Here is a 26,251-nt window from a genome sequence, read left to right as displayed (position 1 = left end):
TACAAGTCTCTCAAGGGTGTCACTTTCAATATTGAACTGATTGGCGCATTATTTCTCATATATTGCAGACTCATAAGAGGTTATAGGTTGTTACTGGCTTGCTGATTACATGGTCAGCTTACTGACCTACATGCACACCCTTTTATTCTTGTATTTCTATTTTTTAGTGTTTGTAAGAAGTAAAAGGTCAGACATACCTCCACCAGCCACAACATTAGAACCACCTGTCACGTACTGTGTAGTTGCCTCCAAAGCAGCTCTGAAGGTGTCCTGTCCCATCAGAGATCAAGAAGCTGCATGTGCTTTAAGCTCAGGTGAGACCTCCATGAACTGGATCACATGAATATATAGGATATTTGAAAGACATGCAACACCTCTTTGTCATGGTGCTTAAGCTGCAGAGGGTTTCAGAGTTTGTTCTGAATCAGACTGAAACCTTCCCATACTTGTTCAAATGAACTACAATACCAAAGAAATCTCAATTTTAATCAAACCCAACATGCAAAGTGTAACCTGGAAGGTTTCAAATCTTTTGTCTTGCAACGTTAGTCAATTTTAATGTGTACAACTAAGACTAAGACCATGTGTTTTATGCAAAATAAAAACAAAAAGGCCTGCAATCAAACAAACTTGATTCCTTTTAATACATTCAGACAAAGTAACATCAATATGAAATGAACGCAGCATTCCAGTCACATGCAAATTGTGCTGTCAACACAAAATCAAACAACACACACAGAATAAAAGCACCTAACAGCAACAATTCCTCCTCTCTGTCTTGTCATAAAGCATGTCTGAGATGGAAATAGCCTTAGAGGCTGGCCTGGCCCAGATGCTATGAGAGAACTGCTATAAATAGGTAGTGTTGTTGTGAAGAAACCATGTCAAAAGGCACAAATAAAAACACTGAGGTCAACACTGAAGGCACAAGTCAGCATAGGACTGTATAAAGGGTCCAAAGCAGAAAGGATAAATATATTACATTTGCGAAAATTGCACAATAAAAACATATTATTCATTGAAGTTTCACAACATTCTTACTCGTAACATCTTACAAAAAAAACTCCTACAAGAACCACAGGAAGTCAGGGAAAAATGCTGCTTGAAAAAATGAAATTCTGCTCTACAATCTGCATCTCAGACCAAAATAACCCCTGTAATCCAAATTATTATTATTATTGGTTTGTTTGTTATGTCTGTCATTGGAATAGGCTTGCTGCATTAGTTTGACAAGAAGATCAATAACTGTTTTATTTGTGGATGATGGGATAAATGATTTTATGCGATGTATTTTTAAGTAGAAGTGTTGTGTTACTCCTAAACCACCAAAAATGAACTAGTGTTAATAAATGCATAGGAGCAAAAAAAATGTGGCAGTAATTATAAAGAAATAGCACTCACAGACATGAATTAATTAAAATATTCACATTAGCAAAACACAAAAAAACAACATCGTACCATAAATGTGGTAGACAACACATAAATATTCTGAGTTTTAATAAAAAAAGCTTGTTATTTTGGATCTGGTAATCAACAACAATACAGTATTACTGTTTAGCTGCATTCAGAGTCAGTAAAGCACATTAAAAATAGTTACCAGACACTTCAAACACACGGCAGCCTGAGAAAGCAGTTACCTGAGGAAGAGCATAAAATATTTAGAGCCTAATAAAAGACATCTTCTTCTGGGCTAAGAGTAGTTACATGACACGTGTTACACAACTGAGAGCACATGCAGTTTGTAATGATTAAACCTCCAGCCCTCATTCTGATAAATGAAGCATAAAACCTGACTCCCTTAAAAGTACACAGAGCTGCAGACTTACTTACAGGCATCACAGAAAAATAGGATCTCATGTTTTTTTTAATGTAGCCTACAATCTGTTTAATGACACGCCTGCAGTTTTCCTTCTACCGCACAGTCTGTTTGGCTTGAGCTGGCATTCCACACCTATGTGGCATATTGGCAGTTAACTCGGTTCACAGTTTATATATTCCCTTTTTCACAAATGTTTTAAATATGTCACGTGACCCTTCAAAGCAATTCTCTGTAACTTAAGACAAATTACATGACTTAAAAAAATGTTATTGTACAACATTTAAACACTGCATGTATTAAACCAGTCCAGCAATAAACACAGTTGTGATTGACATAGTATCACATTTGTGAAGTAATGTGGTATTAAAAGTTAAATTCGTACAAAAATCCCCCATAAAGGAACCTTTTTATTTACCGCCTCTCCTGTCAACCATAAACGATAAGCTTGTCTCACAAGTTGATTCATCATGGGCTAATCAAGCCTGTCATTTCCTCTGTGTTAAACCCAAACAAAGTAGGCAATTTCATCCAGATCCACAGGATAGTCTGTGAGGTGCAGCGGCTCCTTGATATCAAATCTCTCCCCCTTGTAGCTTCTCCAGTGGCCGGCAGGAAGGTAGATGTCACGCTCTTGCTTTCCAGGCTCTAAAACTGGGGCTACCATGAGGTCATCCCCAATCAGGAACTGGGAGTCAATTTTATAGGCCGTCTCATCACCCGTGGCAATCCACCACAGGGGTCGTATGATTGGGTCCCCTGTGTCCAGTACCTCGCCAGCCAGCTCCAGGACCCGGGGAGCCACGATGCTTTCGTGGAGGGCTGTGTATTTCCGAGCAATTTCGACTACCTCATTGTCGTATTCCCATGGTGGAATAGAAAACTGCATAGAGGGCATGAAAGCCGACAGCTCCAACCAGCGGATATAGAGCTCCCGATCTGGTAATACACGATTTCCATCTGTGCGGTTCAGGTAGGCATTGCCTCCGATCATGTCTGGTAGAATGAACTGGTAACCCAGAATGCTGATGGTGAGTACTGTGGGAATAAGAGATTTGAGACCCAACTCATAGCCCCACACAGAGTCTCTGTCAATTGGTCTGAAGAAGCAGGATATGTTCTGGGACTGGTAGCCGCTACGAAGCTCAGCTCTATCATTGTAGGGAATTGCCATTTCCGTGTAACGTCTTGTGAAAAAACTTGGGTCCCGAATGGGAGTTCGAGTACTAAATTTCCATGGTAAATAGTTGGTCTCACCTGCATCAAATTTAAAAGAGGAGACCCCATACTTTGAACGCAGGGAACGGAGCTGGGAGGAAAACCAATCACGAGCTTCTGGGTTTGTGAAGTCCAAAATTCCTCCTATGCCATTCCACCATTGCACCAAGGCTGGCAGTCGGCCTGTAGGTTCTCGGACAAACAGCCCCCTCTTTACACAGGAGTGGAAGTTGTCTGAGTCATAATTGACAAAAGGGTGAATCCAGAGGGACACCAGAAACCCATCTGATTTCAGTTTTTGGAACATGGCAGAGGCATTGGGGAACTTTACTGGGTCAAACTCAAAGTCCCCGTAGTGGCTAGTGTAGCGGTCATCTAGTTCAAGATGGCTACAGTTAAAATTGTGTTTGCGGATGTTGGCAGCATATGCTAAAAGTTTGTCTTGGTCTATGTCAGTTTTGTGTAACGCCCAAGATGACCAAATAGGATGGCGAAACATGACTTTGGCAGGTACTTTGTTAGGTTTGTTGAAGTATCTGCGCACCATATACTTGTGTATGGATGTGACGTCCAATCCAACACAAACTCTGTAGCTGAGCTCAGCACAAGGAGCTTCCCCTGGGTTTGGCTTAAAGGGACTGTCATTGTATCTTGCCTGGAAGTACATGGTCCTTTCCGTGTCATTCCAACCCAGGTGAAAAGGCACAGAATTATTGATTTTGATGGCAGTGGCATTAGAAGAAAGCCAGTAACTCTCCAAAATTCCACCAAACTCATTGCGGTTAGAGTAGATGTCACTGGTAACAAAGGGTTTAGGAGAATGTTGGCCAGAGATAGAGATAGGCCAGTGCTGAATTGCTGACACAGCGCCACCATACCAGTGTGCAAACTTGTACGTCATGGCATGCTCAACAGGAATGTCAGGAACCAGCTCCTCCCACCTCACACGGTAACACTGCACTGTGTCCTTGGGTCGCACTGTCTCAATGAAGAAGTTTAGTTTTCGATCAGTGGTGCGTCCACAGCTCAGGATTTCACCTTCTTTGGAACAGGAGTCCAAATCAAGGGTTCCTGACCTGCCAAGATTTATAAATAATTAAATTTTCATCATTCCTTCTTGCACAAACCCTGCATTTCTAATAAATGGCACAAAGATTTGAGATGCTTACATTTCAAATCAACTGTCTAGACACGTAAGTCAAACAAACAAATACCAACCTGAAATCCATTCGGAAAACAATAGATCCTCCTTGGTTGCGGATAATGTAGCCATCTTTATTCAGATCCAGCAGCTGTGTCTTAAGCAGCTCAGCTTTGCGTAGAGAGGCTATGTAATAACACCACGCAGTCACAGCTGCAATCACCAGCACCAGACCGATTACACCAGCTCCGACTAGAGGTCGAGTGTCCTTACTGTGCTTCTGCTTAGGGATAACATCTGTAATTGTGCCCCCTGCTCCTCCTGGTACGACTTGGTACATGGCTTCCGCTGCTCAGTGGGCAAATTTGAGAGGTGATGCTCCACAGATCATCGAGAGGCTTTGCAGGGACTGGAAGCTTCTGATGTGTTATGTCTTCCTGCCTTTCTGTCATAGGAAGAACAAAACATTACATTATACATTTACCTAATATTTGTAAATAATCACAATACATCCAGAAAAACAGAGCATGTCTCTCAGTCTTGTTTCCCTGTCAGTTCAAAGCCTCCATTACACCTCTGGCACCGCCTTAACATGCTGTGTATGGCTCATTTCACATCACTTTGTGTTATAAGGATGTAAACTGCAAAGGTGTGTTAAAAGATTTAACAAAAACAAATCCACTGCCAATTACGCATTCAGAGATAAAGAAGTGGATGTCCCCAGCAGTTATTCTAACATATGAGTTCAATTGAAAGAGGACTCATTTGTATGTAAGGACGTAGAGAAGCCGAAAAGGGGATTTTGGCCTTAAACCTCTGCCAAAGCCAGGAAGGAAAGGAAAGAATACTAAATGTTGTGTTCTGTCAAGTCATCCTAACAGAAACTGGAAGAAAACTGGATCAATCTACTTCAGTGTGAAAACACTGGAAACAAAAAAGTAAAGACACTTTCTACAGAAAAACAACCTCACTGTACCTTCCAGTGAGAACATGGGAGAAATTCACATGAACTGGCTGTTAATCAGAGCAGATTTGAATGAATGCAGAGTAAAGTGAAGGGAAAACAGTTCTCTCCTGGTACCGTGTCTACTGACTACAGCCTAACTGTAACTGACCGTGGTTGATAATGTGCTGCTTTTGCTCCTTTTTGCTTATTTACAAAAAAAAACAGAAAAGCAACTGGCATAAATGCATATGCTTTTAAAGGAGCATGTCCATGTTGTGCAGTCAGACATGTGCCTTCTGTCAATTATCTCCAGCAGCACGTAGGCCATGCCGCCTCCCACACAGAAATCCCTCTATGAGGGATTATCATTCTGCATGATGTCTTCAATCCATACTGTTTCCCAGAGCTTTCTGCTTGTTTCTTAATGGTACCTCCGTTGTTTCTGATGCCTGTGACCTGAGGATGTTGTAAGCTGCAGGGAAGAAGCAGAAGTGCAGCAAGAGACTTAGCTAAACCTCTGTTGGTATTCTCTCCCATTAATGTACTTACAAAGATACACTCATCAACAGTTCACCTTTGTTGTGTTTACTGCTTCATTCACTGAGTCCCTCCATCAACATGACTTACTATCCCATCCTGAGGGGCACATTACACAACGACTTACAGACACAAAGTCCTTCAAATAATGTCTTACTGGTTATGCTTCACATGGTGTTGAAAGTATTATGTTATTTTTGTTTTTTAAATCCAAAATGCACCTAATCCATAAACTTGTAAATGAGCCAATAAAACAATAAAACATTCACTTCATCTAAAATCACAGTTCCTTCCCATAAGTACTGTGCACACAGTGGCTGAGACATTTCTGTGTTTGTGGTGTGGAGGATACATATCTGCTATTTCAGCCGATTCACTATCTGTCCAGAGACATGGAAAAAAAGCCACACAGAAGCGCTGATTCAGTCAGAGCGGCTGAGAAAGTCTCACTATACGTACAAGTGTGTGTGTGTGTGTCTCGTATAAATTTGTGTTGCAGCATGTGAACTGTGGTTACGTTTTCATCTAGCATGCATACGTTCACAATGTAGCCTACAGTATGTGTAGGGCAAAAGCGTTAGCTACACACCACCGAAACAATTCAACACATCTTTACTTTTCACGAGGCTGTTATTCAGCGTTTATCTTAGTGTTGGTCCGTAACATGAAAACACAAACTACACTTATCACAAATATGCATTTTTGAGGTTACAAGATAAAGATAGTGATTTAATGTCTCGTGTCTCGACAACTTCTGCTGACTTATAGAAAGTAGCTGTTGTTTGCGCCTTGGACGGTGGTGCCAGAAAGTTAACGGAAGAAATAAATAGCACCAGATTCACTTCAAGATTTAGGCCAAAGTTAATGTCTATGTATACTTCAGCTTTTCTTATTTAGAAGCAGTTTTCACCTACCGTTCAGCAGCCGACCCCCTCCACAGCTCAAAGCGCAAACTTGTTTACCGCAGTTCAAAGAAAAAGACGAGCAAGGAGTCAAAGCGTGTTATGATGCGTCTCAGCGCAGAGCACCATGGGAGATGAAGTCCAGGGGATCCTCTTTATTGTTCGCTTACTCTGTGTAGTTTTTGGAGGTTTAAGAACATCACACAAATCAAATAGCACACTGTTTGAAAACATAAAGTTATTAAAAGGCCTTTTCTATGTCTGTGGAGTAGTTAACATCTACAGTTTGTGAAATGCAGCTGTGTTTTAAGGTCAAGAAATTCTACTCCACATGTGAGATAATTATGGCTCTAATGGTGGATTAGGTTCACAGACAGCACATTAGGACCACAGTGCGTCATTTGATGTGATCATCACAAGCCCCTGTCTTTGGTGCTGATTTAGTACTGAATCATACATGCTGAATTCATGGAGATAGGTATGGTGAGCACACAGCCAACATTATTCACTTTTACACCTTGTCCCGATGGGTTAATTAGTAGAGAATTAAACAATAGTTAGCAATTCTTCATTTTGCAGGCGGAGACACCCCTCCACCAGGATCCGTTGAGGGCCTCAGCAGGTCCCACATCCCCACTTTGGAAATAGCCCTAATAAAGGCCCTCAGACACAAACTCTGGGTGGATGATGTAGTGTCCAGCTTGGTAGGGCTTCACCACATGGAAGCAGCTGTAGCACCCACTGTTAAAAAAACACGCAGAAGAAAAAAATATAGAAGCATGCAAAGACAGAAAGGAGGCCAGCTCTGTATTCAGGTGAATATGCACCTATAATCCAGACTGCTGTTTGAACAACACCTCTGGTATTGTTTATGTGGAGAGTGGTAAGGAGTTGCATGAGGGTTGCCAGTCTGGGGTCTTGTTGGAGGTTGAGCTCCTGCATGCTTCCTGTAAAAAGCAATGTGATTCTTTTTATTTTAGCATTAGGTTCACTCTGTTACCCTTTAATAACTGTTACCAGCTCGTCCACTGCTTTAAGGGTCTGCAGGTTAAAGGTCATATGCTTACCTGGGATGCTGTGCTGAGAACACATGCACATTCCTCTGATAATCTATCTTCCTGCAAAGAGAATCAATCCAAATCAGTGTTTGTTTTTGTATTTTTTATCTTGGGAGCAGTTATTGAACTGGTTAACTGGTTACCTCTGGGGATTCTTCACAGCAGCATGCAGCTGAGGTTCAGTGCTTGCAGGAGGCTCAACCAGCTGTAGTTTCTGCAGTCTGTGAGCAGAGGGCAGAGCTTCCACTGTGGAACCGTTGACAGGGGGCATGATGTGTTGTGGTTTTTCTGTGTTAACTGTGTTTAGGGAGCTGTCAGGACAAGTTGTAACAGGACTGTGAAATGACAGATGTCTGACAGGAGGGAAGAGAGGACGGCCAGTGTCCGTGGGGGGCAAAGGATGTGGTAACGCATTAGCTGACCTGTGGCTGGACTGAACACTCCGGGGATACAGAAAGTCCTGGAGAGGCAAGGAAAAGAAAGATGAGTGTAAACATATAAAAGAAAAGCAGATTAAAGATTTCATACTGTCCACTCTTTACAATTTCACACATGTAAGATGACATGTAAGGTTCTCACAGACTCCCTGTTTAGATTATCTTGCTTTTCCATTGAGTGAAACTTGTCTGACATGATTTATTTTTCTCATTATTATATTTACACCAAAAATAGTACAGATTTCAGTTTTAAAATACTGCTAACAATTATAATATGGTGAAAAATGTGACAATGTGAGAGTGTTTTGCCTGTTCTGCATATATTAATGTCACCTCTCATGCATTTGTTCCCTTTACAGTAAGGGGATTAGACACCTCTCTTAGCTCTGTTTACTCCTGGATAAATAAACAGACATGAAGGAAGTACTGAATAATAGATGGGATACAGCTTTCAGCATGCACAGGGAAATGTAAACAACCAACCACCACTATAAGACTCCTTTTTGTGTGGCTAAATGAACAACATACAGAGTGCCGGTAATAAGTGACCAGATTAATCTGGTCTAAAAGCATCGCACTCTTCGTGGTTACACAAACTGACCGTCAGCACATCTGTGCACATTCACATATTCTGTAAATACTTTTCAGTCCTGCAGTTTATTATCAGCACAGAAGGCATGTGTGTATCTTACCAGCCTGGGGTGGGGGTTGTTTCTGCGGTGGGCTGAAGTTGGCCGAAGCTGTGCTCGTGTTGCCCGCCCCGGTGAGCTGAATTGCTCTTTGTACATTGTGATGTAGAGCTGCAGAGCCATCTTCATTTAATGTCTTGCTTATTTTCCACTGCTTGCCACCGGTCTACCTGAAAGTCATGCAACATCCCCTCCAATCCTCCACCTCTCCACTCCCCGTCACCTGTTACAGTAACTCCACCCCATTTCCTCATCTTGGTGAAACTCCCATACTCATTGCCTCAACATTGCCTCACGTTTTGACATGTTTTCTTTTTGTTGTTGTTGCTGCTGCTGCTGCTGGTTTGTGCAGGCCATCTATTGTACTAGTATACATGTCTTATCCTGTATGTAATGCATCAGTTTTTCTCTTACAACAAATTCTTCATGACTTTTTGTCATCTACCAAAAAGATAAAACTTTAGCTTTAACCAGTAGCTATAGGCTGGATCTACTCTGTATCTACATTCTTGCTGAGGCAGAACAACTCTCTGTGCTACCTGAGCACTTGACCATTAATCCGTCTAAGCTCTAAGCCCCCTGCAGAGACACACATACCTGGGGTCACTATCCATGACCTACTTCCCCTGACTGTGGCCCTTATAAACGAGCCAGTCTCAAACACTGAAGCTCTGCTCCTGACTGTTTAGCTGCCTTGTAGTTAAAACGGATTCACTCTTATTAGATCTGCAGAACTGGAACAAACCAGCGGTGGAAGGGGACTTCTAAGAATCTCCCCCTACCACCTACTGTCATCTCTATTCTCTGTCAGCATGCCACATAGGCATTAATAATTCACCAAGCACTGTAGGGTGCCTTTGTGTCTCCAGGATTCTCGCTGAGTTATCTGTGACAGGAACTGGCTGTTCATCCGCTGCAGTGGTTGGTCCTCATTTGACAGCTACTCAAATCCATGTCAACAGATGCAGAGCAGAGGACACACAGAGAATCATAGTAATGATGTAGCAGGAGCGTCTTTCACAGGTGCTCAAATCACATCCAAGCTGTGGTTCCCAGCTTTGATACAAATTGTCTTTATTTCTGTTGTTTACAACAAATATCCAAGTCTGCTCACAGGAGTCTTTTCCTTTATGTGAAATCAAAGGTAGAAACATCTTTAAAACGTATACATTTCAAAGCCACTGCACACTATAGATATGCATATGATCACTTTGAGTAGATGCATTGCTTTCATGTTCTGCACAGCTACTGAGGCAAATGTCCAACATGTGCAGAGCAGACTTCAAAGACACCATCACACACTCAGTATTCACAGTCATACAGTGTTTACTGGTGCTTGGACTTCACTGTTGCTTTCAGTTTTCTGTAGAGAAACCCAAAATTCTGTAAAAGAGAAAAAAAACAGACCTGATAAGTTTTTTCTACTTATTGATCAGTGCTTTGAAACTAAAAACATGTAAGGTGCATTAACAGACCTGGATTGCATAGTAAACAATCCCCAAATAGCCAGCAATGCAGCCACCCAGGAAAAGATCAAACGCTGCAGGCTTCACTCTAAAAAAAAAGTGCATCAGTGTCCAAATATGCTTTGCTTGACCATATGCACGAAGGGCATAACACACATACTCACCTGTGCATTACTACTGGTTGGTTCATCTGGTCAAAAAATGTAATATCAGGGTCCCTGTGTGGAAAGTGGCATCAGATGTTGGATTACAGCTGAGAGTATTAGTAAGATATTGCATGTTTTCTACTTGAGTCACCTCTTGTCTTGTCTGAAGGTGTGTCTGTGGACTTGCTGCAGGTGATGTCGGAATTCCTGTTCCAGTGAGCTAACCAGCATGATGTGACTAGGTTCCTTATCCAGGAGCTGAGTGGCCCGAGGGACTGACGTCAAGAAGGACATCAAGCTGGAGATACGGCTGTCCTGGAAGTCCTGCATTAAGGGCAAAGATGTGGGTTTACAGAGAGAAGAAACTGGCAAATAACTGATGTGCAAATTGTTTGCGTGTAAAGAAATGTTCAATTATCTTTAACTTTTTCAATTAGTAGTATTGATTAATCTTTTCATAAAATTGTCATCAAGCTGTTTGTTTGTTTGTGACTGTGTGTCGAACAGTCATGATGTTGTTTTGTTGCCATATAGTTGACAGATATAAAGTATTGACAGCAGCACAGTTCCCTGATAAGCCTTCATAGTGGCAAACCTGCCACAGTAGCTGGTAGTGTAATTTCCCTTGACTCCTACCCCTCCAGGATTGTGATGTTATTATGCAATATGACACGCTAATATATGCAAACATGCAAAACACAGACACACAAATTGTGTTATATAAGTCAACTAAAATACACTTATATTTAAATGAACCATATCTTAAAAGAATTCAATAAGCATATGAAGGTTAACGTGCAGAGTCTGCACATTAACATCCGATGCTTATTGGTCTGCACTGCACACTGACACATTAAGTGTGTCATGTCCACAAACTACCACCAGAGGTCAGCAATTGACCAAATGAACTCACCAATTGGCCTCTGAAAACCTGCACTTCTTTTGGAGAACCCTAATGAAAAACAACACATAACATGTAAGAATAAGACACATAACAATGAATACATATGAATATATATGAACGCATTCAGTTACCTTATCAGAGAGATTGTACATGTACCGAGCCAGTGCCTCTGCTATGATGATGCCATTACGCTTCAGTTTCCTGAAATCCACTTGTGACCTATGGCGTGATATTCATACTTGTTATCTCAATAATAAATACATCATTTTAGTAGCTGAAATATTTCATCCTCAATAACAGATTTTAGAGCTCACATTGTGTCTAATATAGAGCCACGGAGCTCAGCTTTGGGATCTTCTAGGTGAGACAGAGTAAAGCCCAGGATCCTACGCAGGCTGTAGCGCTCATGCTCCCAGGCGACTGTAGACTCCACAAGATTGATCTTTTTATGAACCAATCCCACCTTCACCCATGGAAATCTGGAGGAAACCACCTGTAGGACAAACAAAAAAATAAGTCCTTTAAGAGTGGCAAGATTTGTTCATATTTCCACAAAGAAAAACTTTCAATCTGCTTACCTCCTCCAGCTGTTGAATGAAGGAGTGCATGGGAGTGTCAGGCTTAGGAGGACGGGACACGTGCATGTATAGTTCATCACCGCTGCCCAGTGTATCCAAACACAGAACAAATGCCACATTATCATGCAGCAGGCTGGACTCTGTAGGGTAAATGTTTGCCTTGAGAAAAACGGTTTAAATTCATGTACATCATGCACGATAAATGCAGCATGTTATAAAGCTATAACTCACCAGCGTGGTCAAGATTCTCTTCAATCCATCTCTTTGTGCCAAGGAAGTTGTATTTCCCCCCTCCAGTCAAGGAGAACATTAAATTGTACCTAAAACATCAAACACTAATCTCAGAATATACACTCCTTCCTTTTTTCATCACTGATCTGCTACTTTAGGATTTTGGACTATTTTGAAATTGATGATAATAAATGCCATTTTGAAACATAGATCAGCTCATGCCTGCTTTGTCTTGTGAAAAGGAAACAGAACTCACTGTGGTCTAGTACTGGGGTTGCTGTAAAGTTTATTGAAGAGACGTGCCAGCTCCATCAGGATGGTAACTCCACTGCCATTAGAGTCCGCTCCAAACGACAGCCACTGTGTAACACAGAATCATATCCATGAATGAGTTCAGGATTGTACAGACATTTTGTACAGAGGCGAATGGATCAAACTATTTCAAAGGTTAGAGCTTTAAAACTGTTTTCAGCATTTGTATAGATCTGGTGTCTGACTCACCGGAGCCAGCCCATAGGTGTCATAGTGAGCAGTGATGACGATAGTAGGTGCATCCTCGCCTGCTCCAGGAAGAGCTCCCTGAAATAAACATCACCAGCCATATGAAACAGAAAGCTCATACCTTCTCTGTGCAGTAGCAAAGTAAAGTGTTGAGTTCCACACTCACTTCTAATGTGATTATGGCATTGTCAGTGATGGCCTTAATCGGGGAGTTGTTGCTCACTAAGATCTGAAAGGCTGTAGCTGTGACCATACTTCGCAGGACTGCAGGCAGTAAAAACAAATGAATCATTTTGTTTTTAGTTTATGTCTCTTCAGCATTTCGCATGTTCATATTTTCTATCACATTGTTCATATATATACTTCTGCATCTCTTACCTCTGACAAATATGGAAGACGTGCGTGTGGCTGCAGCCTGCTTGACCTCCTCATACATGTAAAGCAGCTGTTCATCTTCAGGCACGACATATACTGGCATGAGGGTCTCCTTCTGCAGGGTCTCACTCTCAGTCACCATAAAGGACTGAGTGGACAAAAGGATGAAACAGGATTGTTACTGATTAAGAATTGCCTAGTCCTCATTTCAGTCCTCTTTTACTATTTCCATGGCAACTGTATGATGTTCTACAGCAATATTCAGCAAGCTGTTACCTAATACCCTGGAGTTCTGAGATATGTATTCAAAACTTTTTTCTTTTTTTTCTTTTTTTTTACAGTTTAGGTAACTTATTACCTGTATTGTGTCATGAGAGATCCCAGATATATTTTTGGGCAGCAGGATCAGTACAGCAGCAGCGTTCTGTTTCTGAGCCTGCAGGTATTTTTCTGTAGTAAAGTCTGGCACCTTCATGATGACGCAGCGGCGGGTGAGTGATGGCTCTTCTGCTGAGCGAGCCTCCGCCACAACAATGGCTCCACGACAACCTCACAAAAAAGACAAAGGCAAGGAAAATTAAACAGGGTATCAAACTGCAGCTTATTTCTCTCATCAGTCAAACAGGTTTAGTCATATACAGAATAAAACCTCTCATCTTTCCAAAAAAGCTTAGTCTATTAGGATCACTATAGCAACAGGTGGAGCAGAGACACCCTGGGCAGCTCTTCATGTGGCATCCCCAGCCACTCCCAGGCAAGCTGGGAGACATAATCCTGTCAGTGAGTCCTTGGTTGGCCTTAGGTCTTCTGCCCAGCTGGTTTTGCCTGATAGGGAGGCATCCAGGGGGCAACCAATCACCTCAACTGACCCTACACATTATGGACGATCAGTGGCTCTACTCATTCATCATAGGATTTCATGAAACTTTTCAGCCAATCTCTGAGGGTGAGCCTGACAACCCTGCAGAGAAAGCTCATTTCTGATGCTTGCATTCGCAGTCCTGGTCTGCATTACATTCTGCCAATGTCAATGTAATTTCCATCAATCCATATCATTTCCAGAGGAAGGAATGTGGATGTAAAATATAACTAGTAAAGTGGCTTTGCATTAGATTCAGCTCCATGTTCACCTCTGAACCTCCGTCCAGAAGCAATAGCAGCATCGTTGCAGAAAACTACAGTTAATGTCACTGCCTGATTTTCTTTAACTCTTCCGTCACTTAGTTATGTAGAGCTAAATGCTTCTAATCCAAACAAGTTTATCGTGTGTGGAACAGGCAAACACAAACCAAAACTGTGGAAAGGGACAAACGTTGACTTTTTGACAGTTATAATAGAGGACCCATCAAGGTGCAGCATAGGGGCCTGCTGTAATGTTTGCTAGTAAGTAGAGAGGACATTATGGGCATTTGGATTTTAACAATGGCAAATTGGTGTTGTATCCAAGGACTGTTAAATTTTTATTTATCACTTACTGCTTGATTGTCTGCTGGGAATGTCTAAATATAAATCATTCTACACATTTAATGGTCAATATTCAAAATTTACAATAAACAAATTCACATTTATAAGTGCAAGCTAATTTATAAAGAGAATCTTTGCCCATGTTTATTCTAAACCTTGACCATATGTAGAATCGATCATTGTCTGAACTCACCATGCTTCTGCTGTGCAACGTTGTACTGTTGCATCCTATAGGCAGTAAATTCATAGGAGGACACGGCAGGGAGCGCCGAGCCATGCAGATTCTGAAAACAGAGCAGCAGCACGACAGCAGCAACAATGCTCTGCATCGTGAAGTCTCCTCTGGTTGTCTGTGAAAGAAGGTTGATGTTAGCACTTACAAGGCCGGACTCCCTTCAGGAGTAGACATAAGTAAATCAAGTCCTAATGTGTCTTCATTAAGGGCCTGCAGAGCCAACAGCTAGAGGGCATTAGTCAGCAGGACAGATGACAACAAGTACTGAAATCACTGTGCAGTATGGTAACTGATTGTATCATACATTTTTTCAGCTTTTCAGTAAGAATTGACAGGCAAACATGAGGCATTAGTCTCTATAAGACTCCCACAGTTATATAATAATGTATTCAATCCATAACAATGCAGTTAAGCATTAAAATATCATTTTTCATGCAAATAAATGTTCCTTACCTGCCTTCCTGTCATCATATCTAATGAGCCCCTTTTCTCGTCTTGTCTACTTCTTCCAACATGGACACACACTACTGTGAACTCCTGGGATTCAAGGTGTCTAGGTAAGCCACCATTCACCATCTGCTCCCAAAGGATCAACTCAAGGCTAATCACAAACACCCAACCCCCCACCCCTCACACTCACTACTACTCTATCTTTATATCCATCCAGTCTCTCTGTCTTTGGCTGTAATGTCATTCACTTCAGTAAATAATCGCCCATCACCAGCAGAGACTCAGTGTGGGAGGCAGGCAAACTGTTTCATCCAGTAGCTATTTGATTGAGTCTAAAGGGAAACTGTTTGAGTCTGAAGAAGAAGCATTGGGCCGGAATAAACCAGGGTCATGGTTATTTCGTAAGCCAAGCTGACACAAGTAGAAATGACAGAAGCACATAACACTATCAAACTCAGGATATCTAATATTTATTTTGATATGTTGCACTATACATTGAACTTTAATACTGTTAAAATCTAAATGGAACCAGTTCACAATCATCACAACAAGCATCTGACAAATAAAAAAAAGCATCTGTCTGTATGTGAATTATATCCTGCATGTGAAAACAAATGAAAAACACACAATTGCAAATAAATAGCTTCTGTTACAATAAATGACTAGAAACTCAAAAACATTAGCAAAGCTACATCCCAGTTTATACATTAACAACAAGTATTGCACTAAGTAAAAGTGATTTGACTTGAGTGCAAATCCATTATGATGTTAGAAAAATGCAGCACAGAAATCAATCACACAGTCAGCCCCTCAGTATCTCTTTTGTAACTGTACACAGCGACTGGTTCGTCACCTAGTAGCTGCACACTTTAAATGGCCTACTGTGCTGTCCATGTTATTTTTCTACCTAATGATTTTTATTTACTGCACACATGGCACATTTTTTTGCAAAATAAAAAAGTAAACTTTATCAGTGATAAGAGTGTCTCTTCCGTAGTGAAAAGAGAAATGTAGCTATTCTCTTTGTGAGATTCAGGATGGTTTGAATTATTTTTACACTATTGTACCATTTTTTTCCAAAGACTCTTCTCTTAACCTCCCAAGAAACAACAAGTAATTGATGCAGCACCACTGACAAAAAACCCTAGGATGAAGGGATTTTGGGGCCCAACATTATACACTGTATCTCTATTCGGAGCAAAACATGATTTTTGTTGTTTTCGTAGCACTCAACAGATTAACACATAACAGATTAGCATTATGTAAGGTTGCCCAAAACTCAACATCTATATAGAAAGCAAAACAACACTGTTCGTTGTAGATGTACACAGTCTTTCCCCAGGACATCAGTTAACTGAATAAAAAGGAGAAAACTTACACAGTGGTGTAAAGTGCACACATACTTAGAACTGTTGTTAGAACAGACCAGTGTTCCCAATAGCTGGATATAGAAGCTTATCCATGTTATGATGCAGAGAAAATGTTTTTCACGACTTCTCGATCACAAAGAGGCTACTCATTATTATTACATTGTTTTTGGAGAAACTTAACCTGATCTTACATCACTTGTTTCAAGAGCAGATTCACATGCAAGTGTTACCATCTACATGAGATAAAATAATATCTGTGGAGCACTGCAAATGCAAAAGTCTAGAATAGAACTGAAAAAACACAGTGTCTGTTCATACTTCATAAAACAAACTTAGAAACAACTCATTCAAACTCACTGAATGGCATCAAGCATTGACAGCAGTGGGTAAATTGCTACAAAAATGGAAAGCATCTGAACTTTCTGTTCCAAAAAGAAGAAATTATAAAGTGTTAAATAAGGAAATATGTTATCCAAGCAATATGGAATCACTTCATAAACATTCTTAATATGCACAACTTTCAGTGTATCTGAGAAAATTCTAAGCATTTACCATTAGTTGTAAGAACTAAATTGTAACCTTCACTGGTGGTGACTACCTCCTTAAACATCGACTCGTGTGGGCTAACATGAACAAACACACACAAAGTACAGACTAACTCGTGAGCTCAGCTCTGCCATTATTAGAATGCTTTCTCTAGATCTACTGATACTACAGTAGGTCGACACAAAACTTTATGTTTTCCAAAGCACATTATGTTTCCTCGGCACATGGATGCAGCTGGGTTGAATAATATAAGTGAACCATTGTCTGCACAGGCTGGTCATCAGGACACAGTGTTAACAGGCAACATGCAGTTTCCAGCTTCTTTTAACAGAATAAAAAAAAAAACTAAGCAGTACAATCACTGTGTAATAGAAAACGAATCTGGATTACTACCTTAGTATTTTGAGTGTAAGCATTAGTGTTTATCAGCAGCTTGTTGGTTTAGCACTATTTTCCTGGGCATGATCAGACATACTTGTTGTTTTCATGTTTGACACATATATACACAGGAAGACAAAGCAGACTTGCTAAAGCAAATGAAAAAAAACAATGGCCACAACAAAACTTCAAGTCTCTTCTTCTTCTATTGTATTTGACCATCGGTAGAAGAAGCCCTCCGATTTACACTGATGGTAACGACAGTGTCGTCAACCCCCTCTATTTGGCTGAGTTCTTAGTGTCTCATTTTATCATTTCTCTTCTTCCACACAATCCTTCAAACACAAAATCCACAATGGAAGTCAAACAAAAGAGAAGCAAAAGTAACACGTTTTCCTTAGAGGTAATGTTTCTGCCATCAGTTGACTCCCTGCTGAACCAACAATGCAGAAGTAAGATGCACAGATCCTACCATAGGAGGAACATGCACAGGTACTGTACATATTCAATTTCTTTTTTTAGCATTTATAAACCCTTGTTTTTCCCTTTGTGCCTTTGCCAGCCAATAGTTCATCTTCCTTGCTGCCACTCTGGTTAATAGTTGGCATCAGTGCAGGTGGCAGGCAGGAGATTTTGGGGTTGTGGTAGGATGGGGGTGCTACTGGATTTGACAGGCTGTGGAGGGAGCTGCCTGGCAGCACATGCATGTAGGGTTGACTGCTTTAGGAGGAATGAGATCCAGGTCCTCATCATCTGGAATCTCATCCAGCCGGTACCCGTCCTTCAGAAGCTGGATGTTCAGATCCTGGTTGATCTGCTGCAGAAGCCAAACAAATGAAGTACAGGTTCAGAACAAATCTGTCAAACCATGAAGACTGGGGAGGAAGTATTTAGTGACACTAGCTATACACTGTTTCTACAAGCATTTTTCATTGGCATTTTAAAAACACTGTAGTTCACAGTGACATGATTCTACAGAAAGCAGCAATATAGTGGTGTTATTGATGATAATGAGACAAGAGGAAAGAACAAACAAACCATATTCTACTCCAAGAGATGAAGAGGAACACATCTATGATGGGAATAATGGAACAGTCAATACAGGTGAATGGACTATGGATGCTTGGAGGAGCCGGTAAACATTTTTTTTTTCCCAAAAGGTGCACAAACACCTAGTGTGACACAGGACCTGAGTGATCATGTGAGGATGCCTGTGGTTTCACCAAATGATGCTGTGAAACAATATAATATGTGCATAGATACCTGGTCCCTCAGACATCTCACCTCGGCTGAGGAGTATCCTGATGAGGAGTATCTGGACATGTCGAAGTCATCGTCACTGAAGGAGAGGAGACATCACCAGTTACAAACAAAAGATGAAGTCAAGACTTCATCATTATACTTGTAAAAAGTTGGGGAAGTAATGAGTCAACACGAGTCAATAGCTGTCCTGACTTTTACTGTATTTCTATGGAAAGTCTGTGCCAGGTTTACAGTATACTGATGATGTCATCATGGTTATCTGTAAACTTGAAATGCTAAGAAAGAAATGTAGCCTAATACATTTTTAATGCAGTCAAATTCCCCTTTTGAAAAACTACTACCGTAATACTATTTAAAGGTGGGCCACATTTTTGAAGTGGTTGACAGGGTTATATAAATATATGATAATGATAACATTTCCAATGTATTGGCCATCATGCTACTATAACAATTTTATGTTCATTTTAGCCATTTTGGAAGCATCAGCTGTTCACAAGGAGGTCTCCATTACATTTGATCATCAGACAAAATAATTGCTGTCTCTGAAATGGCTATAAATGCTGGGCTTAACATTGTCATGACTGCAGGCATCAGCTGTTTGCAGCCATGCATGATAACTGCATGACCATTAGCCCAGCAGCATGACTGTGCCACCCCAAAGAGTCTGAGAATTTTAGCAATGATGGATTTAATCAGGGAAAGACTGAATAGGCAAATAAAGCGATAATGAAAAGGTTGTGATGGCACTGCATTAAAAAACACACAGATGAATTTCATTTGTATTAAAGAGAAATAGTACAAATACCTACTTTAGGCTCTAGACTGTAGGCTGCATGGTAGCAAAATAACATTGTACAATGTGTTCTTTTATGAGGCCCATTATTTTCACTTAGAAAATACAAGTACATAGTTTCTTACATACATAGACTCTTTTAGATTTTGCTAGATTATATAATAATTTTGAACAAATAGTTTTTCTTCAGCACATAGAAGTGTGAATTAACATTTAATCTCATTTATATGGTTGATCTAGCAGCAGTAACAACATTGTAATGCAGCTAAAAGGCTTTCTCCCTTAAGTAATCTGCCTTTCCTGTAGCGTAAACAAGTCGATAGGGAGACATTGTGCAAAGGGTGTGCACATGAATGTAAAATGTGGACAATAAACAAATGGGTATCCTGTGAGTCAGATGGCTTGTCACAGGGAGCATATGATGCAATACATGATGTAAGCTTTGTTGGCTCCCAGAGAGCTTTTTTTTTCCAGATGACAGCGTTTTGCCTCATCTAGCAGCACATGAGGGGCTCACAGGGTGGGACTCATCTATGTCAAACACAGACCTGCTGGTGGTACAGGGTGGAAGCGAGCGCTCTCCCTGAGCTGCTTTTGCTGCCCAAATCCTCACCCTGCTATCCTCTAATCCTGAGCCCTGGGAGAGGCTTTGCCCCCTTTTTAGGATCCCTTCTGTTAAGAACTCTCTCAAGTTGCTGTATGGATTAATGTCCAATCATGACAGAGTGGGGGCTGCAAAACTACAAGTTAGCCAATTTCCACTTTTAGGTCATTTCTGCTGCTTGTTTGTCTATTTGTGTGAAGGTTTAGTGTCAACGTGATGATATGTGCAGGACCTACCTGTCAGTGTCCAGTGCTACCAGAGGCTTTTCATCTGGGCTCTGGTCTAGGGAGGAATAACCTTTGTTTGGCACCACCAACCTTTAAGAGAGCAAACGGAACAGCACACTTTATATCAAATTTAAAACTCAAACAACCAAAAAACTTCACATTGTTTTAGTCCTGTAAATATGAATATCTTCTTCTCCCAGATTGGGGCTAATCTGTAGCCTTCAGACTGCAGGCAGTGATAGATAATCTTTCCACTCCAGAGATTCTAGGTCCACACCAGTGGGTAGCCTTTCTTATATTTCCGCTAATCCACCAGGGAGTGGGATTAAACAGATGAGCCAGTTGTCAATACCGTGGGTTGTACTTGGTTTATGCTCAGTAATTTTGGCTCTCTTATCAGCATTCATACTCACAACACATTAAATTTCCTTTCACTAAGAAGCCTCTGTGTTTGTGTTTGGTAGTAACATTAGGAGGTCTGACAGAGTCCTGAAGCAGGCTGGCTGCAAATAAAGCCTTCAGAGGCAGGACAGACTGTCCTCGTGTTTTGCACTTCAGTTAGTTGCAGTGTTTTGCAGTGAATGGAGAACAGAGCATGCAAAAACATATTGCTTCTTGTGATGCTAATGAATGCAAAGTGTAACATGTGCGGCTGAGTTGGTCAAAATAACAGAGAAACAAACAGGCAGTGAAAGCTGCTACCTTGTCCTGGCATTCTTCTTGGGCTGTTGATTGACAGGACTTCCCACAGTGCCATTCTTCACCGATCCCTTCCTGGCAAGATCCCTCTGTTTCTCTGGGCAACCACAGGATATGAGGTCATCAGTAAATACATCAATTACCATAACTGGTAGTTTTATGTGAAATCAGGTTTTTAGTAGCCTGGGAATGGGGACCAAATAAATATTATGTGAATGGCCTACAACATGCTTCGTGAATAATTGTCATGTATTAATCTGCAGCAGATTAATATGATATGCAGATGATACCTATTTGGACTTGTAATGGAGAAGGTTTGTAGTTCATGGCCACACTCTCTCCTTTAGTGTCAGGTTCCACCTCTGAGGTGGAGGATGCTGCTGGGTCCTACAAAAAGAAACACACAGTGCACACATGAAAACTAATGTCTAACGTGATGTTGCTTTAGTATAATCCTATACCTCTCAGACATATAACCAGGGTCTTATAGTTTTTCTGGGTACATCGTGAAAGTGAAAACAGTTCTGAGATAATTAACTCACAACAAAAAATGACCATCTGATTTGTCACAACCTCAAAAATCAGCTCATGTTAGAACCTGCTTGTGCCCAAAACCCTGGCAAGATTCCTCTGGCTTACTATAGCTGCCTGGATAGCAGCATCAATAGGTTTGAGTGTTCAGCCTATGTTGGTGGCTCTGTCTCTTTCATGTGTGAGTGAGTGGTGATGGCATGGGGAGGTGGCTGTGGGAGAACAGAGGGGGCTGCTGTTGGAGCCACAGTTTCCCCTGATTGAGAGAGGGGAGCTGGGCCACGCTTGGCCTACTCTGCTGACAGAGCTCCACATTATGTTGATCCTACAGGCCTCCCCTTGTTGCACTTTGAAGGACTCCACAGGGCCCATGAACGAAAGCTACCAGGCTCTCAGTAACTCTGAATTCTCTCCAGAGAAATGGCTGCTACATTTAAAGGATGCTCTGAGTGATTAAATAACTGGAGCTCAAACACTTACAGTTAAAGTTGAAAATTCATGTAGACTCAGACCAGAGCTGAGTTAAAAGTATGCTAATTGTATAAATATACGTTAGATGCCTAAAAGACTTACAACAGGGTGAGGCGTGTTTGTGCATCATAAATTTTTTAAAATTAGTAGGAACACAAGTGTCTTTGAAGACTGCATGAATGAATTACAACATAAATAGGCCCAGGCACAGAGATGCTGGAATCCATTTCATCAAAACCTTTTTATGGGATCACTGAGAAACACTGCACCAATTTAGGCCAATTCTACAGGACCAATAGAGCTTATCCAGTCTCACAGGGCCTGATGAAAAATTCATGAGAACTTAGCAGGGACAGTGAAACACTTATTTTGCATAGTGATTTTCATGTAACACAATTAAAACAAACTGTCAACAAACAAAGTGTCAAAGCAGCAGAGCGACACACAGTGTGGCTAGTGCAAAAGCAACATTTTAAGTAACATTATTGCCAGAACAAGACTGGAAAGCTTCTAATCAGAAACACAAAGCAACCACAAAAGAAATCAAACACAAACTCATAACAAGCAGGTTTCCCCCCCCCCCCAAAAAAACAAAAAAAAAAAAACAAAATCCAGTTAACTATTTAAAGTGTGGCTGAAAAATGTTCGCTTAAGATTCATCAACCTTTAAAATTTTTAAATTAAAGTATTTTGGGAAGCAGTGGCCTCTTACAAAGGTAACAGGCCTTTAGTGTCCTGAGACATCATTTACTGACCATCCACAATGATGTAGGGCTGGCCTGTGACACTTAGAGAGATACATTGATTTTTCTGTATTACAGTAAAATATGGTCCATCACCCTGACCTTCAACATGCTTTCACATGTACACCTACACTCGACAGCTGCACACAAAAGATGTCTTACACTCACTCACTCACTCACACACATTAGAAAAATGACAACTCCATGTATCAGTTTCATCAGCCTGTCCTCCTGTTGCCGATTCCCTTTCATGATGAAGAGCCACAAAGTTGCTGACACAGCATAAGCGATTGTTAGGATTATACATCATGGCTGCCCATTGGCCAATAGCAGTGAAGACCGATACATCAGGTGACCGTTAAAACAGCTAAATGCCATCCTTATGTGTGAGTTGTGTGATGCGGGGGAATCGGCCATAAATAGATTCAGCCTACAGCCTCACAACGGCCTGATATTGAACACTTAATGTGATCATTCAAAAAAGGGGGAAAAATTATTATTCGTATTTCAATAAAACACAAAGTACCACAGACAAGGATTCATTCAGCACAAAATTCTATGTAAAGCCGCTTTATTAGTGTGAAACTGATTCCCAACAAAGAGGCAGGTGCCACGTACAATTATGTTGTTTAGGAACCACAATGAAGATATTAGCATTAAAATGCAGCCATGTGTGCCACAGCAACAAAGTCAGATATTGTTCAGGTAAACAGCTGTTTTGGGTTTGAATGGCAAACATTGTATTGTATTTGTGGTGCTGACACTGTATATTTCAGTTATAAGGAAAAAAAAAGATGTTTAGTTTAATGAGTTTTTGACCGCTGACACAATCCTCATTAAGTATCTTAATTTGGATTCGGTTCCACAGAAATTTCACTGGATGAAACATGAGAGCAGACTGATCAAAGCAATCACTGCTGCATAAAAGAAACTTTCTGTACCAGGGAAAGTGTGTTATTCTGTGATTTCTGCCACACTGGGAGCATGGATATACTATGAACAGTAGAATTTGGAAGTCTGCTTTCGCCTAAATCCCCAAGGCAAATGCTGTTTGAGTCTGCTTTGTTTGAAGTGTGGAGAATAAGGGTTGGCATATCAGAATTATATATGGCAGTAATAATGTATTTCTGAAATAAAAGCTCCGCTCAACATGTGACCATGTAGTGTAGGGAGTAAGTGATTCAGCCAATGGCTGCGACTTTGCATCAGAAAGTAAGATATTCTGTGTCACACTGATGTCTATTCAAATGTTACAGGCAGGTCTGACTTTGGTCATATGATCATAGGAGGAATCACCACTCTACTACGGGCCTGCTCAGGTTAACTGTCACGCCTCAGCCTGCAGTATCATCTCTGTTCACATCTGTTTGGACACAGAGCACCAATCAACGCTATCATCTGGACTCAGAGCAAATACACCCATCCGGATCCAAGTAACACGTCACCAAATGACGAAAGGTAAAAACAACGAACTATGTCAGCTATTGATGTAAACAAGCGCACACAGACGTGTATTATCCGGAATTATAATTTTAGCATTGTGCGTAGCTGAATTGCTATTATACAATACATTGACGCCTTATTTATTTATCTATTATTACACGTATTCTCTCTACAGTTATTTATCAGAGAGAGCAATGTTAACTATCATTTCCACTATACATAGTCGATTTACACCCATCCCAGTGATTGAATTCGTCCCAAAGCTGCAAAGTGCTGTCCGTTAGCTCACACGCAGATTATGTGACACAGCTGTCACGATAACCCACACAAGCGTAACAATAATGTTCTCCATTTCCATGCAACAGAAAGCGATTTGCATAAGATGTGTTTTTTGTCTTTCGTCTCTTACCAAAGGCTGTGTCTCTCCGTTGACTGGAGGCACTTGGAACCTGTCGATTTCTTCCATCATTTTGGCAAAGATTCCCAGAAACGACGGCGATTAAAGATATTGAGTTGAGTGTAATTTAACTATGCCGGATTGTGATGCTCGGTCATCGGAATCCCTAGTTATTCAGCATGATAGCAATTCGTTTTCCTCCATCCTGACAGAGGTGACTCGACAGCAAAACAGCAGTACCGCCCCACTTCCGGGTCCATATAATATTCAGGACAAGTCTGTCCAATCACAGAGCAGGTCGGATGTAACTGCGTTGTGAACCAAACTCACAACGATTGCCAGAAATGATATTTAATGTTTTGTTTCGGTTGAAACAAATAATTTCTTCTCAATTTTTGATACGTACGTGATATTTTTTATAATGCTGTTCTTGCTAAAACACACGAACAATGACCAGTAGTATTTCAAATAACATGTTTTTAAAGCTTTTTTTTAAGTAAATATATAATAAATACAAGTATTCATGAAGTAGCACAAAAATAGTGTTAAAGTGATACTATTTATACATCTGAATAATAAAAAATAAACTAGAAAAAAACATTTCCTGAAGAAAATGCAAGTTTGATTGCTGCAGCTGAAGCATTGCTTTAAATGCTGATGTGAAGGATTGCTCTGAATTGCTGGATTGCTGGATGCAATCTGAATTTAATTTGCTGAAACACGGTTTAGAATTTAAAAAGATGAAACTCCTATTTTGAAAAGTAGAAAATCTTTGAATATTAGGAAGATATGAAACAGAAACAGCTGAAGACAAGAACAGTATGAAGTCATGACCTTAAAGAATAGCCTGTGAATATACCATATGAAAGGTCTGAGGCTGGATAATACCATAAGACTATAAGAAGCACAGGCTGTGTGATTTGAATGTGGAAAAGTAGTATACAGCTGAAGGATGATCAATATGACAGATATAATGCTTAAAGTCTGATAAAGACTACAAATATGGCTGCTTTGTATGCCTCTGTAACAGCAGGGGAGACGTCACAAACCACTCCAACTTTGAGAGCCTGGTGCGTGGAAACGATTCGGAATTAGAAAATTCTGAATACAAGTTTGATAGAGCAGCATGAGCGTTTTTAAGGCTAAATAGAGCTTGAAACTTGTAGGAGGATATACATTTGGCAGATGACGCCGAAATTGCTTAATATTTGAAAAACTATATTTTTTTTAAAAAAAACTTGAAGTTGACCCGGAATGTCCTCTACGCGGCAATCAAACTAATAATAGGATTTACCTATAACCATATCCTGTTTCCTGTTTCCTGGTTGAAACGTCTGGTTGTCCTGGCAACCAATATACAGCAGCAGGCAGCAGTTGGAGTGTGAATTCCTTTTCGGAGTTTAAAGAGTTAAACTTTTCTTTTTTATCGATTTATTATCTGACTTGTTACCGTCATGTCAGTGCCTAACAACAATGCTGCAGCCTATGCAAAAAAGGTAAGCTAACCATCTGCACAGTTTACGCACGTGACGCATCTAGCATGTTAATGTTACATTAATAGCGATCCGTTTTCAAACATGTTTCAAATGTTCAGAAGGCACCTGGAACAAAGTCAACCAAAGCTCCAAGTAAGAAAAAGGTGAGTTTAAAGTTTGAATTTTGGTTTCAGGATTGGAGGAAATTGTCGTTGAG

At 40.6% G+C, this 26,251-nt stretch overlaps 5 protein-coding genes across 11 annotated transcripts in view; 1 reads left to right on the top strand and 4 right to left on the bottom strand.

Moving 5' to 3' along the window:
- Positions 1–620: 620 nt before the first annotated feature.
- On the bottom strand, positions 621–6,672 carry myorg (myogenesis regulating glycosidase). 3 transcript variants are annotated; one of them, XM_028406819.1, is made up of 4 exons: positions 6,573–6,607; positions 5,553–5,593; positions 4,253–4,620; positions 621–4,110 (listed from the first exon to the last, which is right to left on the bottom strand). In XM_028406819.1, exons 3-4 carry the CDS (start codon positions 4,513–4,515, stop codon positions 2,319–2,321), a joined length of 2,055 nt encoding a protein of 684 aa, XP_028262620.1. In that variant the 5' UTR covers positions 4,516–4,620; positions 5,553–5,593; positions 6,573–6,607; the 3' UTR covers positions 621–2,318. The 3 variants fall into 3 exon arrangements, with proteins under 3 accessions (XP_028262620.1, XP_028262619.1, XP_028262621.1); XM_028406818.1 differs by lacking the exon at positions 5,553–5,593 and having other exon boundaries at positions 6,573–6,672; XM_028406820.1 differs by lacking the exon at positions 5,553–5,593 and having other exon boundaries at positions 4,253–4,616; positions 6,573–6,618.
- A 418-nt stretch (positions 6,673–7,090) lies between these two features.
- Positions 7,091–8,852, bottom strand: LOC114436559 (uncharacterized). The gene is made up of 5 exons (XM_028406874.1): positions 8,748–8,852; positions 7,762–8,078; positions 7,628–7,678; positions 7,388–7,507; positions 7,091–7,301 (listed from the first exon to the last, which is right to left on the bottom strand). The coding sequence occupies exons 1-5, from the start codon at positions 8,841–8,843 to the stop codon at positions 7,211–7,213; spliced, it is 675 nt and encodes a 224-aa protein (XP_028262675.1). The 5' UTR covers positions 8,844–8,852; the 3' UTR covers positions 7,091–7,210.
- A 1,218-nt stretch (positions 8,853–10,070) lies between these two features.
- On the bottom strand, positions 10,071–14,738 carry LOC114436451 (nicalin-1). The gene is made up of 15 exons (XM_028406723.1): positions 14,603–14,738; positions 13,304–13,494; positions 12,949–13,093; positions 12,737–12,834; positions 12,571–12,648; positions 12,326–12,429; positions 12,070–12,158; positions 11,839–11,978; positions 11,575–11,753; positions 11,392–11,479; positions 11,270–11,308; positions 10,508–10,680; positions 10,375–10,428; positions 10,220–10,298; positions 10,071–10,127 (listed from the first exon to the last, which is right to left on the bottom strand). The coding sequence occupies exons 1-15, from the start codon at positions 14,736–14,738 to the stop codon at positions 10,071–10,073; spliced, it is 1,650 nt and encodes a 549-aa protein (XP_028262524.1).
- Positions 14,739–15,589: 851 nt separating this feature from the next.
- On the bottom strand, positions 15,590–24,820 carry fam219aa (family with sequence similarity 219 member Aa). Of its 4 annotated transcripts, XM_028405665.1 has the most exons (7): positions 24,572–24,820; positions 21,265–21,361; positions 20,978–21,071; positions 20,285–20,365; positions 18,652–18,727; positions 18,427–18,460; positions 15,590–18,205 (listed from the first exon to the last, which is right to left on the bottom strand). In XM_028405665.1, exons 1-7 carry the CDS (start codon positions 24,629–24,631, stop codon positions 18,150–18,152), a joined length of 498 nt encoding a protein of 165 aa, XP_028261466.1. In that variant the 5' UTR covers positions 24,632–24,820; the 3' UTR covers positions 15,590–18,149. The 4 variants fall into 4 exon arrangements, with proteins under 4 accessions (XP_028261466.1, XP_028261462.1, XP_028261464.1 ...); XM_028405661.1 differs by lacking the exon at positions 18,427–18,460 and having other exon boundaries at positions 15,593–18,205; XM_028405663.1 differs by lacking the exon at positions 18,427–18,460 and having other exon boundaries at positions 15,595–18,205; positions 18,673–18,727.
- dnai1.2 (dynein, axonemal, intermediate chain 1, paralog 2) overlaps positions 24,001–26,251 on the top strand; it is a 21,145-nt gene continuing 18,894 nt past the window's right edge. For both annotated transcript variants that reach the window (XM_028405659.1, XM_028405658.1), the window contains exons 1-3: positions 24,001–24,177; positions 26,021–26,055; positions 26,154–26,198. In XM_028405659.1, the coding sequence (XP_028261460.1) occupies positions 24,168–24,177; positions 26,021–26,055; positions 26,154–26,198 (90 nt within the window). In that variant the 5' untranslated portion in view covers positions 24,001–24,167. The remainder of the gene's footprint in view (positions 24,178–26,020; positions 26,056–26,153; positions 26,199–26,251) is intronic.

This window comes from Parambassis ranga, chromosome 5 (assembly GCF_900634625.1).
Source record: "Parambassis ranga chromosome 5, fParRan2.1, whole genome shotgun sequence".
Classification (NCBI taxonomy): domain Eukaryota; kingdom Metazoa; phylum Chordata; class Actinopteri; family Ambassidae; genus Parambassis; species Parambassis ranga.
The sequence above is the reverse complement of the archived record's forward strand: the minus strand, read 5'-3'. Positions and strand labels throughout refer to the sequence as shown.